The sequence below is a fragment of the Staurois parvus genome, unplaced genomic scaffold (genome assembly GCF_062004578.1).
Source record: "Staurois parvus isolate SC_StPar_1 unplaced genomic scaffold, SC_StPar_1.0 ptg000983l, whole genome shotgun sequence".
NCBI lineage: Eukaryota > Metazoa > Chordata > Amphibia > Anura > Ranidae > Staurois > Staurois parvus.
The window spans coordinates 1,549,969-1,567,046 of NW_028318779.1; the positions used below are offsets into that span (position 1 = coordinate 1,549,969).

The window sequence follows — 17,078 nt, forward strand, 5'->3', positions numbered from 1 at the left end:
GGGAGGGAAGGAAGGAGGGGGAGGGGATGGATGGAGGAAGGAAGGAAATGAATGGAGGAAGGAAGGAAAGTGAGGGAGGGGAGGGAGTGGATGGAGGAAGAGAAGGAAAGAAAAAAAGGAGTGAGGGAATGGATGAAGGAACAAAAAAAGGAAGCAAGCTTTCTGACTGCCCATCACATTTCTTGAGGTGCTAAAATACCAGAATAGTACAAACACCCTCAAATGACCCCTTTTCAGAAATTAGACACCCTAAGCTATCTGCTGAGAGGCATATTGAGTCCATGGAAGATTTATTTTTTTCCACAAGTTTTTGGAAAATGACAAAAACATTTTTTTTTTTTACACAAAGTAGTCATTTAAATGATTTATTTCTCGCACAAGCCATGGGTATATGTGGAATTACATCCCAAAATACATTCTGCTACTTCTACTGAGTATGGGGATACCACATGTGTGAGACTTTTTGGGAGCCTAGCCACATACAGGAGCCTGAAATCCAATGACCACTTTGAAAGCCTGAAGGTGCGTAACTTCCTCATTACACTTCCTCACTACCTATCACAGTTTTGAAGGCCCTGACATGCCAGGATAGCCCCAAACCCACCCCCCCAAATGGCCCATTTCTGGAAAGTAGACACCCCAAGGAATTTAAATAGAGGCAAGATAAGTATTTTGCAGATCTCATTTTTTCTCACAAGGTTTTAAAATATTAAAAAAATTAGAAAAAATGTTTTTGTTTTTTTCTTCATTTTCCAAAAACTTGTGGCAACAAATGAGATCTGAAAAATACTTACCGTGGTTTTTATCAAATTCCTTGGGGCGTCTACTTTCCAAAAAGGGGTAATTTGGGGGGGTTAATTGCTATCCTGGCATTTCATGGCCTCCGAAACTGCGATAGGTAGTCTGGAAGTGTAATGAGGAAATAAAGCCCTTTAAAAGCCTGAAGGTGCTTATTGGATTTTGGGGTCCTGTACTTGGCTAGACTGCCAAAAAGTCTCTCACATGTGGTACCCCCATACTCGGGAGAAGTAGCAAAATGTATTTTGGGGAGTAATTCCACATATAACCATGGCATGTGTGAGCAGTAAATCATTTAAGTGACAATTTTGTGTAAAAAAATATATATATATTTATTTTTGTCATTTTCCAAAAACTTGTGGTAAAAAAATAAATTCTTCTATTGATTCAACATTCCTCTCTGCAAATAGTTTGGGGTGACTACTTTCCAAAAAAGGGTCATTTTGGGGGGTGGATGCGTTTTATGCCCAGCATTAGAAGTTTATGCCACACGTTATTCACTCTTCTAACCACCTGAAGACCAAGCCTTTTTGTTCACATGAAAAAAATCTGTATTTTTTGCTAGGAAATTAATTTAAACCCCCAAACATTATATTTTTTTTAAAGCAGACACCCTAGTGAATAAAATGGTGGGTACTACAATTTTTTATGGCACATAGTAGTCGCGCAGCGATTCTTCAAAAGCAATTTTTTTAAAAAAAATACACTTTTTTTACTTTTAATGCACAAAAACACAATATATTGGCCAATTGTTTGGTAAAATATAAAAGATAATGGTATGCCGAGTAAATAGATACCAAACATGACATGCTTTAAAACTGCGCATGCCCTGTTCAATGGCGACTTTAAAAGCCACCATTTTAGATTTATAGAGGAGGTCTAGTGTTAGAATTACTGCCCTTGATCTGACGTTCACGGCAATACCTCACATGCATGGTGCAACCGCTGTTTACATAACGGCACAGGGTCAAGGCTTGTCACCTATCACAACCCCCTGATGAAGCCACGTGATTGAAGGCGTAACGCATAGGGGAGGGGCTATGTCATCACTCGGAGAGGAGCTGCACAACACGATAGACGGCAGGTGTATGACTCAGAGGCCAGCAGAGGATTTCCAATGGGATATTGCGTTACTTAAACCTGTGTAATGTGAGTTTAATACTTGGATGGTGGGAATAAAAAGTTTTAAAGGGTAAAGCACTATGTCCTCTATTTCTTCCTGCATGCGGAGCAACACAAGGAGAGGATAATTAGGAGGTCTGGGATAACAAAAGGAGTGTGTAATCCCTGAGGGGATAATCAGCCACCAGAGGATACATCCATTACTCCTAAAGGAAGGATCTCCCTCTTTCACCAGCAAAAGTATATGTCTAGCAGGTTCCAGGGAAAGTGAACCGAAAGCGTGTATAGCCTAATTGCAGGCATCAAAGGAGGTGAGCGCACATCTTCACTATTTGAAGGATTCACAAAAGTCACAAATTGAAGAACAACAAGCACCAAGTCACTATATATAAACAATTGTTTATTCAATGGGACTATTATTTTGATGATATTTGGATTCATACTAATCACTATTAATTATTTATGAGAATTTGGTTATTTTTATTTATGGGGGATAATCTAAATGCGTTTTAGTTGAGGGTTATTAGTTGGTTTAATATTTTTTTATTATATTAAATGAGGGTATTATGAATATAAATGAAATTGATGGTATTAGTAAGTACATCATGTCACTAATAGATGATTTATGAGCACTTGGTAAAAAAAATTTTAGAGGAGTATTTCATGTGGAATTATTTTGATATTTATTAGGAGGAGATTGATTAGTTGAAACTATCTATTTAAATATTTTTTGGTATTTACACACTTTTATTAGTTATTTGTATCATAATTTGAATTAATTTAATGGTAATAATTTAATTATTATTTATTGAGAAGTATTTAGGAGCGCAACATATATTTGAAGTGATGAAATGCTTGTAGCTTCTGAATTCTTAGACTATAGAGATGATTGGCACCATTCTGGTCTTCAATCAGCTCTATTGTCAGCTGGCAGAAACACCGGCTGCATTCTCAGGTTCCCCTGATGGCACAGGACTGCCCGAGAAGGCTGTGGAAGGAAGTGTGGGAGGGGGGACATCATCTCCCACTGCTTGTAAAAGCAATCTTGCAGCTAATTAGCCACTAGGATTGCTTTTACATGAAAGCCGATCACCGGTTGAAAAAAACGACACCAGGATGATGCCTGCAGCTGTAGGCATCATCCTTGTATAACCATTCAAATCCAGTGATGTACCAGTACATCGCTGGTCCTTGTTGGTTATATATGCTATGTTTTTTTTTTTTTTGTATGCAGCCAGTGGACTGAATGAAAAAATGAGAAGAAATCTCTGCCAGAAAAAGTGTGTGGTATGCCCACCATTAGAATATACCGCCCTGCATCCACCCACTTCTAATGGTGGGCACACATTAGGTCACACTGCCACAAGTGCCAGTTCCAAGATTGAATAAATGTCTAAATAGTGGCACGCTTGAATAAAAATTGTCCACGTATAAGTGGTACCCCATATGGAGAAATGATGACACCAAGTCCCAAACTATCTTGCCACTGCTCCCCATGTAGATTGGGCATCTGGGCGGGCTCCACTTGACTATCTTTTCCCTCGTAAATCCAAAACTTATAAGTATAGCCTGTTGTCCTCTCACAGGTCTTCTACATCTTGATCCCATATCTGGCACGCTTGCAGGGGAGAAATTGTTTGAATGCAAGGCGGCCAGAAAAATTAATAAGGGACTCATCAACGCAGATGTTTTGCTGGGGTGTATAGACATCTGCTAATTTTAGGTTAAGGTGATTTGCGAGGGGCTGAATTTTGTGGAGCTGGTCAAATTCAGGGTTACCCCGAGGATGACAGAGTGTATTGTCGCTGAAATGCATAAAACACATTATACTCTCATATCTATGTCTGGCCATAGCAGCAGAGAACACGGCATATGATGAATCGGGTCTGCGGACCAATACAACCGCAATTCATTTCTTTTAGTAATGCCCATGTTGAGGGTTAGGCCCAAAAAAAATGTAAATTTGAAAACCGTAATGAGTTTCCATGCGAATGGTCTGGCAAAGTTTTGAATTTGGGTTGGCGGCAATAAATTGTTGTGCATATAAAGTGCTTTGATCCACAATCAACGCATACAGATATTCCATGAAAAACAGCTCCAAAAATCAAGGAGGTATGTGAAAGACCAAGATGTACTAGACCGCTGGTACTCGACAGTTCACCAAAAGGTAGAGCGGCACTAGTACTGGCACTTTGCTGCATATGAGAGTCATCAAGTGCTGACCTGATCAAAGATATTGACCCGTTCAGACACTATACTAGCAATGGAGGTTTATTGTACATGAGCGTGCTCCTGACAATCAAGGGGTTAAATGTGATGACTGGTGTAGTGACGGGCAATCTGACGCTATCTGGGAGGGGTGTGAAAACCACGGGAGCGCGAATCACGTATATATATATATATATATATATGTGTGATTTTGCGTACCCATACCGCCCTGTAGCAGTATTTCTGCTGTAGGGTGGTCAGGAAGCAGTTACAGAACTTGTGTTACGGCGCTGCGTTACTTTAACTGACAATTGAGCGGTCATGCAACACTGCACCCAAATTAAATGTACATCCTTTTTTTCACACAAATTGAGTTTTCTTTCGGTGGTATTTGATCACCTGTGCATTTTTAATTTGTTGCGCTATAAAAAAAACGCTGACAATTTTGAGAAAAAAAAACAATATTTTGGACTTTTTGCTATAAAATATGTCCAGTAAAAAAAAATCAAAATTCATTCTGCGACATGTCTTTGCTAAAACAAAAATCCCAATACGTGTAAATTAATTGGTTTACGTGAAACTTATAGCGTTTCCAAATGGCGGGAAAGATACTGGGATTTTTAATTTTTTTTTATCCTAATAATGGTGGCGATCAGCGACTTATGGCAGGACTGCGGGACTGCGGCGGACATTTTGACACTGGGAGGGAACTGACTTGGGGTCACTGACATCCCCAGTGACACCAATACAGTGATCAGTGAAAAAAAAAAACACACTGACACTGTACTAATGGCACTGGGGAGGAAGGGGTTAACATTTTTTTTCACTGAAAGGGTTAGGGGAGTGTTTTACTAGGGGGCGGGGGTGTGTGCTGGACAGGGGCAGGCTGATCGGGAGAGAGAAACTCTCTTCTCTCCCTCTTCAGCTTGTCAGGGAACTGACAGATAGCAGGGCTGTGTGTAAACAATGCAGCCCTGCTCTCTGTCAGCGATCACCGCTAATCCCGGGGAAACGGCCGGCAGCCACCGGCCGTGACCCGGTGGCTGACACCCGCTGCTGACACCTGCGGGACATGTAGGGCGGGCGCGTGCCTCGCGCACGCCCCCTCCCTGTTTTGCAAAACTATGTTTTAAAACGTGGTTTTGCCCAGCCGTGCCGCCCTGCTACCGTTTTAAGGCGGTGGCTGGGAGGCAAGTGGTTAAAGAAGTAGTTTTTCATGTATAAATCAAGGTTGCCTTTAAAACCACGCCAAATGTAATATTTATTATGTATGTTAAAATGTATATTTATACTATATAAATAGGCATGATGGTAACCACACCCTGAGCTACATTGAATTATTTTTTTTCAGAAAAGGAGGAAGGGAATAAGCGAGGAAGGAAGAGAGGTGAGGGAATGGAGGAAGGAAGCGGAGGGAGAAAAGGGAGGGAAGGAAGGGAGAAAAGGGAGGGAATGGATGGAGGAGGGAAGGAAGGGAGGGGAGGGTGGAAGGAAAGAAGGAAGGGAGGGAGTGGATGGAGGAAGAAAGGAAGAAAGACAAGGGAGGGAAGGAATGGATAGAGTTAGGAAGGAAGGAAAAAGAAGGAAGACAGACAAGGGAGGTAGGGAATGGATGGAGGAAGATAAAAAGGAAAGACGAAAAGGGAGGGAACTGATGGGAGGAAGGAAGGATGAAAGGAAGAAAACGGAGAGAGGGAATGGATGGAGGATAGAAGGAAGGAACAAAGGGAAGGAGGGAATTGATGGAGGGAATGGATGGAAGGAAATGAGGGGAGGGAGGAAAGAAGGAAGGGAGGGGATGAAGGAAGGAAAGAAGAAAAGGGACGGAGGGAATGGATGAAGGAAGGGAGGAAGGAAGGGAAGGGAGAGAATGGATGGAGGAAGGAAGAAAGAAGAGGGAGGGAGGGAGGAAGGGAGGGAGTAGATGGAGGAAGGAAGGAAGACAAAGGAGGGGGGATGGAGGGAAGGAAGGAAAGAATAAAGGAAGGACTCACATGGATGATTCCTGGCTTACTGGTACATTCAGAAGCATCACACAGCTTCTGGCTGCTCAACACAATTTCCTGCCTACACATCTTTCTCAGAAGCTGCACAGACTGGAGAGTGGGCGGGGACAGGGGGAGGCAGAGCAGATCCAGGCTCTCTCCTCTGCCATTGTGGGCACTGTCAGAGAAGACAGGGCTTCAGAGACCTGGGGGGGGGGGGGGAACACACAGGGGGGCCCAGAAGGGAAATCGATGCACAGTCAGTGATGATCTGTGCAGTGGTGGGGGCAGTTACAAGCACTGATTTCCCTGTATGGATTTCAATGAAGCAGCTGGAAGTCGTTTCTCCTCCTCTCCCTCCCACGGCTTTCAGCTGCTTCATTGAAAGCCATACAGGGAGATCAGTGCTTGTAACTGTCCCCACCGCTGCACTGATCATCCCCGACTTTGCTCCTGATACATCTCATCCATGGGTGCAGTTTGTTCACAGCACAGTGAGCCTCCCCAACCCTTGGGATCCATGTGCAGTGAACATCCTGCACCCATGGATGATATGCCACTGGTCCCCACCCACAGTCTGAAACCTGTCCTGCTATGGGAGGAAACCCTCCCTTTGATTTGTCCTATTCCCATTTTTCCCATTCCTGTTGCTCTTGCCTACAGAATATGACAGATGCTATGTTGAGATGTTATTGTTTTGTGACACAAACATTATGATATATATTGTATATATACTGTCACGTACCTGCTCGAGTCTAAGTGGACAAGAGGGTTACCCTACACCTCTTTTCCTGTTTGCCCTGGGAATAATGACAGGGTATAACAGGTCACAGAGTGGCATTGGTACTTGTAGGAGATGGTTCAGGATATCTTGTAAGCAGATTAAAAACTGGAGCAGGCCAGCTAGCAGTAGGAAGATACTGGATCTCAGATGTGTGGTCAAATGAGCAGAGGTCAGCAACAGTCAGCAGGAGTGCAAAGTCAGGAACCAGGAGCAGAGTCAGAGCTAGGCCAAGGTCAGTATTAAGCGAGCAGAAGAAGTACTGGAATAGCAGGCAGGAAGAAAGGTCAGGTCATAAGCCAGAGTCAGCAACAGAGGTTCAGGAACAAGCAGGATGAACAACCAGAGTCAGAATACGATGAGCACAGGATCAGGTCACAAGCAGAAACAGCTGACGACCACTTAGCACTAAACCTGAGTCCTGTAAGGCTTTAAATAGGTCACTAGGCGCCAAAGTCCATCAAACAAGCAGACTCATGCTCATGTGTACAACGGTAATGAGCATGCACACGTGCCCATATAGATGCACGCAGGGTCCTAATGTTGTGTCCAGTTCTATAGACTGTTCTGCGTGCATGCACAGTCCTTTGAGCATAGGCGTAAAGATGTGGATTCTGAGGAAGCAAGCTATTCACAAAACAAGCAAACTTGAAATGCCACACAGAAACTACTTCCATATACTTAATGTATTTCTGTGTATGAGCCACAAAAAAACTAATCTTTTTGAATCATATTTTGTGCAATAAAGATTGTGAAAGTTTTATTCATGTATATGTGCATGATCTCTTTGTTGCACATTTAAAGTCACATACTCCTTTTTTCCCTGTGCATTATGGGTGGGAGGAATTACACTGTTTACATTGAGGGATGGTGTTCAAACAGATATAAGTAATCATAGGAGGATTTCACTATTATTATACTCTGTGGCTAGTATATGGAGTAGCTTTTCAATGGTTCAAAGAAACATATCTTGAGTCCAGACCAGGGTTGCCCTCCAGTCATAGCCAGCGCCAGGGTTCTGAACTATGAGCAGTCAAAGATTGCCAGGATCAGCACATGTTAAATGCATAAAACAGCAGAGTACACCATACAGGAGCAAAGGGGACGTGTTTCTCACTGACAGGCTCTGGCCTCCATGAACAAGATGGGTCCCCATTCTCAAACCTAATTCCTACCATGTTACTGAAGCCTTTTAAATTTTCGGTTTGGGGCAGACTTAGAGGCCAGCAATAGCAAGGTTTCTCTTGCAAATGCCAACCAAACCTAAATCGCATTGCCGTTCCTCAAGATTGTTCGCGGAGACCAGTGCCTGCCAGTGAAAGACACCTCCTCTTCTCCGGACCTAACAAGTGACAATAAAGGCAATCCTGGTCTGCTCATAAATCAGACCATTGGCCACAGCTAGAGTCACCCTAGCCTGAACTCCTAATACATTCCTTTGGACCAATAGATGCAACTCCATATACTATTCTATATTTGTGTACTCACAACCCCTTTGATCCATTCATTCTTTCATTGCATTTTACTATTAGTAGCATGGGACTAGTAGAATACAAGATGGAGCTATAAGATCTTGTAACAGATGCACAAATGTTTATTGAAATGCTATTTTCAATAAAAAGTACACACACGACATAACTTACAATGTTCCTGCTAAATCTAAAAGATACAATAATGTATCACCACACAGCAAATTGCAATGCACAAATGTGTTGTAATACACCGCAACACATATGGTTGAATAAATTGAATAAATGTAATTTTAAAAAAAGAAGAAATCAAGCACTGTGATGTATTATAACACATCGCAGTGAATGTGCACAATGAACACCAGTGCACTCCCGTTATGTGCGCAATATTGCATATCCGTATAGGTAAAGGACACACAGTGAGCGCTCTCAAAGAAACAGCAGCTGAACATCCAGGATAAACGCATGTAAAAATCCTCAGTAAAACATATACATATAAAAATGCAGCGCTGTAAAATGATCAAATCATGCAAATCAACACAATAATAGTCCTGAAAAGGTGCTCATTAATTCCCAGTGCCAATGGAAAGAATGCAAACTAACCAGAAGCGCATTTAAAATACGCATGTGTGTAAGAAATCCTGGAAATTCCCCTCTCTCCCTCTGGTCAGAAAATGGATATGTGCTGAAATGGATGACGATAACGCCCTCTAGTGGGAAAACAAAATCCTGCAGGTCAGGAAGCTCCCAGGATAGGATATTCCTCTTCAATGGAACCAGGGCTGGGACTGAAATCACTCTGTGGCTGTGAAATTGGGAGAAAGACCCCTCACAGAGAACACAGAGAGATACTCATAGTGTAGTATATTACTTCAATTTATTTAAAAAAAACAATTAAAACATATAATCAGGTGGCAAGTGAAAGTGACCCACTGACCCTATAGGAGGAGCCTGTGGACGTCGTTGACACTACGCCGCCGGTGCCATGTGGAGGCCCGGCGGCCACCTATAGTTTTAAGAGGGTCAGTGGGTCACTTTCACTTGCCACCTGATTATATGTTTTACTTGTTTTTTTTAAATAAATTGAAGTAATATACTACACTATGAGTATCTCTCTGTGTTCTCTGTGAGGGGTCTTTCTCCCAATTTCACAGTCACAGAGTGATTTCAATCCCAGCCCTGGTTCCATTGAAGAGGAATATCCTATTCTGGGAGCTTCCTGACCTGCAGGATTTCGTTTTCCCACTAGAGGGCGTTATCGTCATCCATTTCTGCACATACTTATTTTCTGACCAGAGGGAGAGAGGGGAATCTCCAGGATTTCTTACACACATGCGTATTTTAAATGTGCTTTTGGTTAGTTTGCATTCTTTCCATTGGCACTGGGAATTAATGAGCACCTTTTCAGGACTATTATGGTGTTGATTTGCATGATTTGATCATTTTACAGGGCTGCATTTTTATATGTAAATATTGCATATCCATTGGTGTCAATTGACCCTTAGGGTGTTGGTGCCCTGCAGTGAACTTCTGTCATGTGATATGCAGTGCTTTTGTTTAAGAATTTATGGAGAATACCAGAGGAAGGAAGTTACAAAGCTACAGGTCCATCCAGTTCAAACTACACTCACCATCTACTTTATAAGGTACAGCTTGCTTGTACCAGGTTGGACTCCCTTTTGCTTTCAGAATTGCCTTAATTCATCATGGCATAGTCTCAACAAGGTGTCAACAAGGTTTTGGAAACATTCCTCAAAGATTGTGGTCCATATTGACATGATAGCATCATGCAGTTGCTGCAGATTTGTTGGCTGTACAGCCATGATGCGAATCTCTTGTTCCACCACATCCCAAAGGTGCTCTATTGGACTTTGATATAGTGACTGTGGAGGGCATTGGAGTACAGTGAACTCATTGTCATGTTCAAGAAACCAGTTTGAGATGATTTGAGCTTTGTGACATAACCTGCTGGAAGTAGCCATCAGAAGATGGGTACACCGGCACCCTGTGTGGTCTTCTGCTGCTGTAGACAATCTGCTTCAAGGTTTGATGTGTTGTGCATTCACAGATGGTATTCTGCATACCTTGGTTGTAACAAATGGTTATTTGAGTTACTGTTGCCTGTCTATCATCTCGAACCAGTCTGCCCATTCTCCTCTGACCTCTGACATCAACAAGGCATTTTTGTCCACACACCTGCAACTCACTGGATTTTTTCTCTTTTTTGGACCATTCTCTGTAAACCCTAGAGATGGTTGTGTGTGAAAATCCCAGTAGATCAGCAATTTTTGAAATACTCAGTCCAACCCATCTAGCACCAAAAACCATGCCACATTCAAAGTAATTAAAATCCCCTTTCTTCCCCATTCTGATTCTCAGTTTGAACCTCAGCAAGTCGTCTTCACCATGTCTAGATGCCTAAATGCATTGGGTAGCTGCCATGTGATTGGCTGATTAGAAATTTGTGTTACCAAGCAATTGAACAGGTGTACCTAATAAAGTGGCTGGTGAGTGTATATATTGCGTAGTCAGTCAGGTTGAGAAGACAGAAGTCCATGTAGTTCAACCAATAGAAAAAAAAATACATACAGTAGATCAAATAGAAAACCTCCATATACGGGACCCTATACACACAGTCGATCCAGAAAAAGGCAAAAAAAAAACCCACTGTACTTTTGAAAATACTTTTTGGCTGTTATGCTGATATAAGGTCTTCAGGATTTCCTGAGTCAAAAGATCAATGAAGTATGAAATTCTGGATTTTTTACTTCGGACTGAACAAGCTTGTTCCTGTTGTGTGACTCTCTGTGAGACTGCTAAGCAACTGATATTTTTAAAAGGCTGTCAGCAATGGCAGTCCTAATATAAGGCTCAGTGCAGGTTTACATGAAAGAATTGGATATATTACTAGGACTTTTTAATATATGTACTGCTGATGTCAGGGATTTGTATGTTTGAACATGTTATCCTGTGTTTTATTTTGTTGTCTTCCAAATAGTTGCAAAATATTAAGGGTTATGTGGCTCTAAACTTATGTAGAGCCATATCAGTTGCTTCACCTTTAGTTTTGCTAAAATATGCATTCATAGTTGGACATTGGCTTTCTTATTATCCCGTGTTGTTCAGTGCTGTTCACTAACTGTTATTATATATCTTAGCCATTGAGTTTCTGGCAGACAAAATTTATTAATATCCCACCAAAATAGGCATGTCTGGAAGTGATCTTGATTAAAATATAATTCCATATGCTAATGATATGGTGCTATACCTAGCCTACAGTCCATTATACCTGATGGATCCTGGCTGTTTTTTCTAATCTTGAAGAAACCAGAATTAATGTGGCCCTTATCAGTGTATTTTTGGCTGTCTGTGTACCTTCAAGGAAATATTCCTTCACTTCCTGTGCAACAAAAAATCCCCCAAAGTGAAGGAATTTCCCATCTTAGACATTTTAAACAGGTGCCCTATTGGATGATTTCAACTTACGTCTTGTTCTGAGGATATCTCCAAAATGTTGGATTTCCCCTTGCTTTTTTTGGTTACATAGACAGACAAAGAGAGCAGTGAAGGGTCGCAGTGGGTCTAACCCTTCCCTACTCTTCAAAATTTAAAAAAAAACAAAAAAACAAGCATTATACCGTCCTCCATATTTCTGGTCTCACCTGCAGCGTCTGACAAGGGGTTAAGAACCACAAATGCATCGGAAAGACCCGCCTTAACAGGATGCTGAGCAGGACTGATGTTTTGTACTGGCAGAGGAATCTGTAACAAATCACACACATGCTCAGTTCCCAGACAAATGTGAGATACAGGGAATATAATTATATGTAAAATGAGAACACTCTTCATTAGCCACATTTGGCACAAGGGAAATATTCAAAGCAAATACTGTTTTCATTTTAATTATACAGTGCCTTCAAAAAGTTTTCATACCCCTTGAAATTTTCCACATTTTGTCATGTTACAACCAAAAACGTAAATATATTTTATTGGGATTTTATGTGATAGACCAACACAAAGTGGTACATAATTGTGAAGTGGAAGGAAAATGATAAATGGTTTTCTACATTTTTTACAAATAAATCTCTGAAAAGTGTGGGGTGCATTTGTATTCAGCCCCCTTTACTCTGATACCCCTAACTAAAATCTAGTGGAACCAATTGCCTTCAGAAGTCACCTAATTGGTAAATAGAGTCCACCTGTGTGTAATTTAATCTCCGTATGAATACAGCTGTTCTGTGAAGCTTTCAGAGTTTTTTTTCAGAGAACATTAGTGAACAAACAGCATCATGAAGGCCAAGGAACACACCAGACAGGTTAGGGATAAAGTTGTGCAGTTTAAAGCAGGGTTAGGGTATTACAAAATATCCCAAGCTTTGAACATCAAACAGAGCACTGTTTAATACAGCAATGGGCAAACTACGGCCCGCGGGCTGTATACGGCCCGCCGGACCTTTTAATCCGGCCCGCGGAGCTAGGCTCCCGCTAGGCTCCTCTCACAGTCCGCCCTGAAGACCGGTGTAGCATGAAAATCTGTCTCCTATGAGGATGTCCCCCTCGACGTATCTGCGCATGTGCCGGAGATCGCCGATCGGCTGCTAATGCCTGAAACTGGCACATGCGCAGATACGTAGAGGGGGACAGATCCTCATAGGAGACAGATTTTCATGCTACACCGGAACGGCGCGGGAACACGGCGAGAGGAACGCGCGGAGCAAAGGTAAGTGAATTGACACAGGGGGGACTTGGGAACTTAATAGGGGGGATGAATTACTATAGGGGGGATGAATTACTATATGGGGGATGAATTACTATAGGGGGGATGAATTACTATATGGGGGATGAATTACTATGGGGGATGAATTACTATATGGGGGATGAATTACTGTAGGGGGGATGAATTACTATAGGGGGGATGAATTACTATATGGGGGATGAATTACTATGGGGGATGAATTACTATATGGGGGATTAATTACTATATGGGGGGTGAATTACTATGGGGGATGAATTACTATATGGGGGATGAATTACTATGGGGGATGAATTACTATGGGGGATGAATTACTATATGGGGGATTAATTACTATGCTTACTATGGGGGAATATTACTATACTTACTATAGATGACACATACACATCATTCATCTAATCTTGGTCCGGCCCCCGGGTCCAATATATGAACCCATTGCGGCCCTCAAGTCAAAAAGTTTGCCCACCCCTGGTTTAATACATCATTCGAAAATGGAAAGCATATGACACAACTGCAAACCTACCAAGACATGGCTGTCCACCTAAACTGACAGGCCGGGCAAGGAGAGCATTAACCACTTCAATAGTGGGCACTTTTACCCCCTTCCTGCCCAGGCCAATTTTCAGCTTTTAGTGCTTTCGCACTTTGAATGACAATTGTCATGCAATACTGTGCCCATAAAAAAAGTATAATTTTTTCACAAAAATACAGCTTTCTTTTGGTGGTATTTAATCACCACTGAGTTTTTTTATTTTTTGCTAAATAAACAAAAAAACCCTGAAACTTTTGAAAAAAACACCTAATTTTTCTTTGTTTCTGTTATAAAAGTTTGCAAATAAATAACATTTCTTCATAAATTTAGGTCAAAATGTATTCTGCTACATTTCTTTGGTGAAAATACCCCAAATTAGTGTATATTATTTAATCTGTAGGAAGGTTATAGAGTCCACAAACCATGGTATATATATACAGTTGCAAGAAAAAGTATGTGAACCCCTTGGGATTACGTGGAGTTTTGCATGAATTGGGCATAAAATGTGCTCTGAACGTCATCTAAGTCACAACAATAGAAGAACACAGTCTGCTGAACATAATACTACACAAACATTAGATGTTTCCATGGTTTAATTGCACATAACATGTAAACATTCACAGTGCAGGGAGGAAAAAGTATGTGAACCTTTGGACTTAATAACTGGTTGACCCTCCTTTGGCAGCAATAACCTCAACCAAACGTTTCCTGTAGTTGCAGATTAGACCTGCACAACGATCTGGAGTAATTTTGGACCACTCCTCTTCACAAAACTGTTTTAGTGTAGCAATATTCTTGGGATGTCTGGTGTGAATCGCTCTCTTAAGGTCATGCCACAGCATTTCAATCGGGTTGAGGTCAGGACTCTGACTGGGCCACTCCAGAAGGCGTATTCTGTGCTGTTGCAGCCATTGTTTTGTTGAATTACTTGTATGCTTTGGGTCATTGTCCTGTTGCATCACCCATCCTCTGCGGAGCTTCAGTTGGCGGACAGATGGTCATACGGTTTCCTGCAAAATGTCTTGATAAACTCTGGAATTCATTTTCCCATCAATGACAACAATCCGTCCAGGCCCTGAGGCAGCAAAGCAGCCCCAAACCATTATGCCCCCTCCGCCATGTTTTACAGTGGGGATGAGGTTTTGATGTTGGTGTGCTGTGCCTTTTTTTCTCCACACATAGTGTTGTGTGTTCTTCCCAAACAACTCAATCTTGGTTTCATCTGTCCACAGTATATTTTGCCAGTAGTGCTGTGGAACATCCAGGTGCTCTTTTGCAAACTTCAAACGTGCTGCAATATTATTTTTGGACAGCAATGGCTTCCTCTGTGGTGTCCTCCCACGTACTCCATTTTTGTTTAATGTTTTCCTTATTGTAGATGTGTCAATAAAAATGTTAGCATGTGCCAGAGATTTCTGTAGGTCTTTAGCTGACACTCTGGGATTCTTCTTTACCTCATGCAGCATTCTGCGCTGTGCTCTTGCAGTCATTTTTACAGGACGACTACACCTAGGGAGAGTAGCAACAGTGCTAAACTTTCTCCATTTGTAGACAGTCTGTCTTACCGTGGACACATGAACATCAAGGCTTTTGGAGATACTTTTGTAACCCTTTCCAGCTTCATGCAAGTCAACAATTCTTGATCGTAGGTCTTCTGAGAGCTCTTTTCTGCGAGGCATGGTTCACATCAGACAGTGCTTCTTGAAACCAGTAAAACCAAAACAGGTGTGTGTTTTTAAGGGCAGGACAGCTGTCAGCAACACATCCAATATCATCACACTGATTGGAGTCAAGGTTGGCTCACTCCTGGCTCCAATTAGCTCTGGGAGAAGTCATTAAGCTAGGGCCTCACATACTTTTTCCTCCCTGCACTGTGAATGTTTACATGTTATGTGCAATTAAACCATGGCAACATCTAATGTTTTGTAGTATTATGTTCAGCAGACTGTGTTCTTCTATTGTTGTGACTTAGATGACGTTCAGAGCACATTTTATGCCCAATTCATGCAAAACTCCACGTAATCCCAAGGGGTTCACATACTTTTTCTTGCAACTGTATCTGACAATCGATCAATCCTGATGTACTGACGGCCAATCTCATTTCTTGAGGCCCGAAAACGCCAGGATAGTACAAATACCCCCCAAATTACCCATTTTTGGAAAATAGACAGTCCAAGGTATTTAGTAAGAGGTATGGTGAGTTTTTGGGAAGTTGTAATTTTTTGTTACAATTTTTTGTAAAATGTAACAATTGAGTACTGTCTGTGATACTTTTTTTATTTGCACTAACATACAATTGTGAGGACAAGTTTTCGGGGAATGCCCCGTTCTTCAGGTCCAAGCAGTACTGATCACAATGTATTAGCAGAATGTTAAGGGATGTATGGGATAGGAAGAAGAAAAAAAAAGAGAACAGCGATAAGACACAGCAAAAGCAAAGTCTGGGGGGGGGGGGGGGGGGGAGACAACACTCACAGAGGCAGTCATGCTTGAGGTTGAGGTGATCCCAATATTTTAGTTCTTAAAGGAAATTTCAAATCCATTCAGGAAAGAAAAACTTTTGAACTAAGAATGATAATTCTATTTGACACAAGAGATAACGGCCTGAATTTGGACATGGGATTCCTCACTGATTATCCAACATTTTTATGACTATCACCTCAACCTCAAGCCTGACTGCCTGTTAGTGTTGTCTCCCCCCCCCCTCTCCCCAGACTTTGCTTTTGCTGTGTCTTATCTCTGTTCTTTTTTTTCTTTTTTTTTTCCTCTTCCCATCCCATACATCCCCTAACATTCTGCGAATACATTGTGATCAGTACTGCTTGGACCTGAAGAAGGGGACATTCCCCGAAAGCTTGTCCTCAAAATTGTATACTAGTGCAAATAAAAAAAGTATCACGGACAGTACTCAATTGTTTCTGTCGCAATTGCACTAATACGGCTACAATCACCTCTTGTAAAATGTAAATATGTAAAAAAAAAAAAAAAATCTAATTTTTTTTTTAAACATATTGTCACCAGTCCAGTACAGCGTTATTATATAACTGGTTTGGCGGTGATCAGGAACACGGACTAGTGACAGTATGTAAAAAAAAAATAAAAATAATAATTACATTTTTATTTTTTTAATATTTTTTATTACTTTAGTTTTAATTTTTTTTACTATTTTGTTTTTCAACACACTGTGACCAAAGCAATACAATGTTATCATAGTAACATTGAACTACTTTAGGCAAGTGATCAGGATTTTGTTTTGTCTTTTACACATTATGATTGCTAATACCAATATATTTCATTGATATTTGCAATAATTTATACTGAAAGAGACTGATTTATTCAGTCTTTTGTTGTGATTAGCTGTGATTGGGCAAAGCTCATCACATGATACAGTTGGGCTATGATTGGCCCTGTCTGTACCATGTGACTGCTG

At 41.3% G+C, this 17,078-nt stretch overlaps 1 protein-coding gene across 2 annotated transcripts in view; it reads right to left on the minus strand.

Moving 5' to 3' along the window:
* PLXDC1 (plexin domain containing 1) overlaps positions 1–17,078 on the minus strand; it is a 424,334-nt gene that overhangs the window by 103,695 nt on the left and 303,561 nt on the right. For both annotated transcript variants that reach the window (XM_089657330.1, XM_089657329.1), the window contains exon 7: positions 12,026–12,125. In XM_089657330.1, the coding sequence (XP_089513456.1) occupies positions 12,026–12,125 (100 nt within the window). The remainder of the gene's footprint in view (positions 1–12,025; positions 12,126–17,078) is intronic.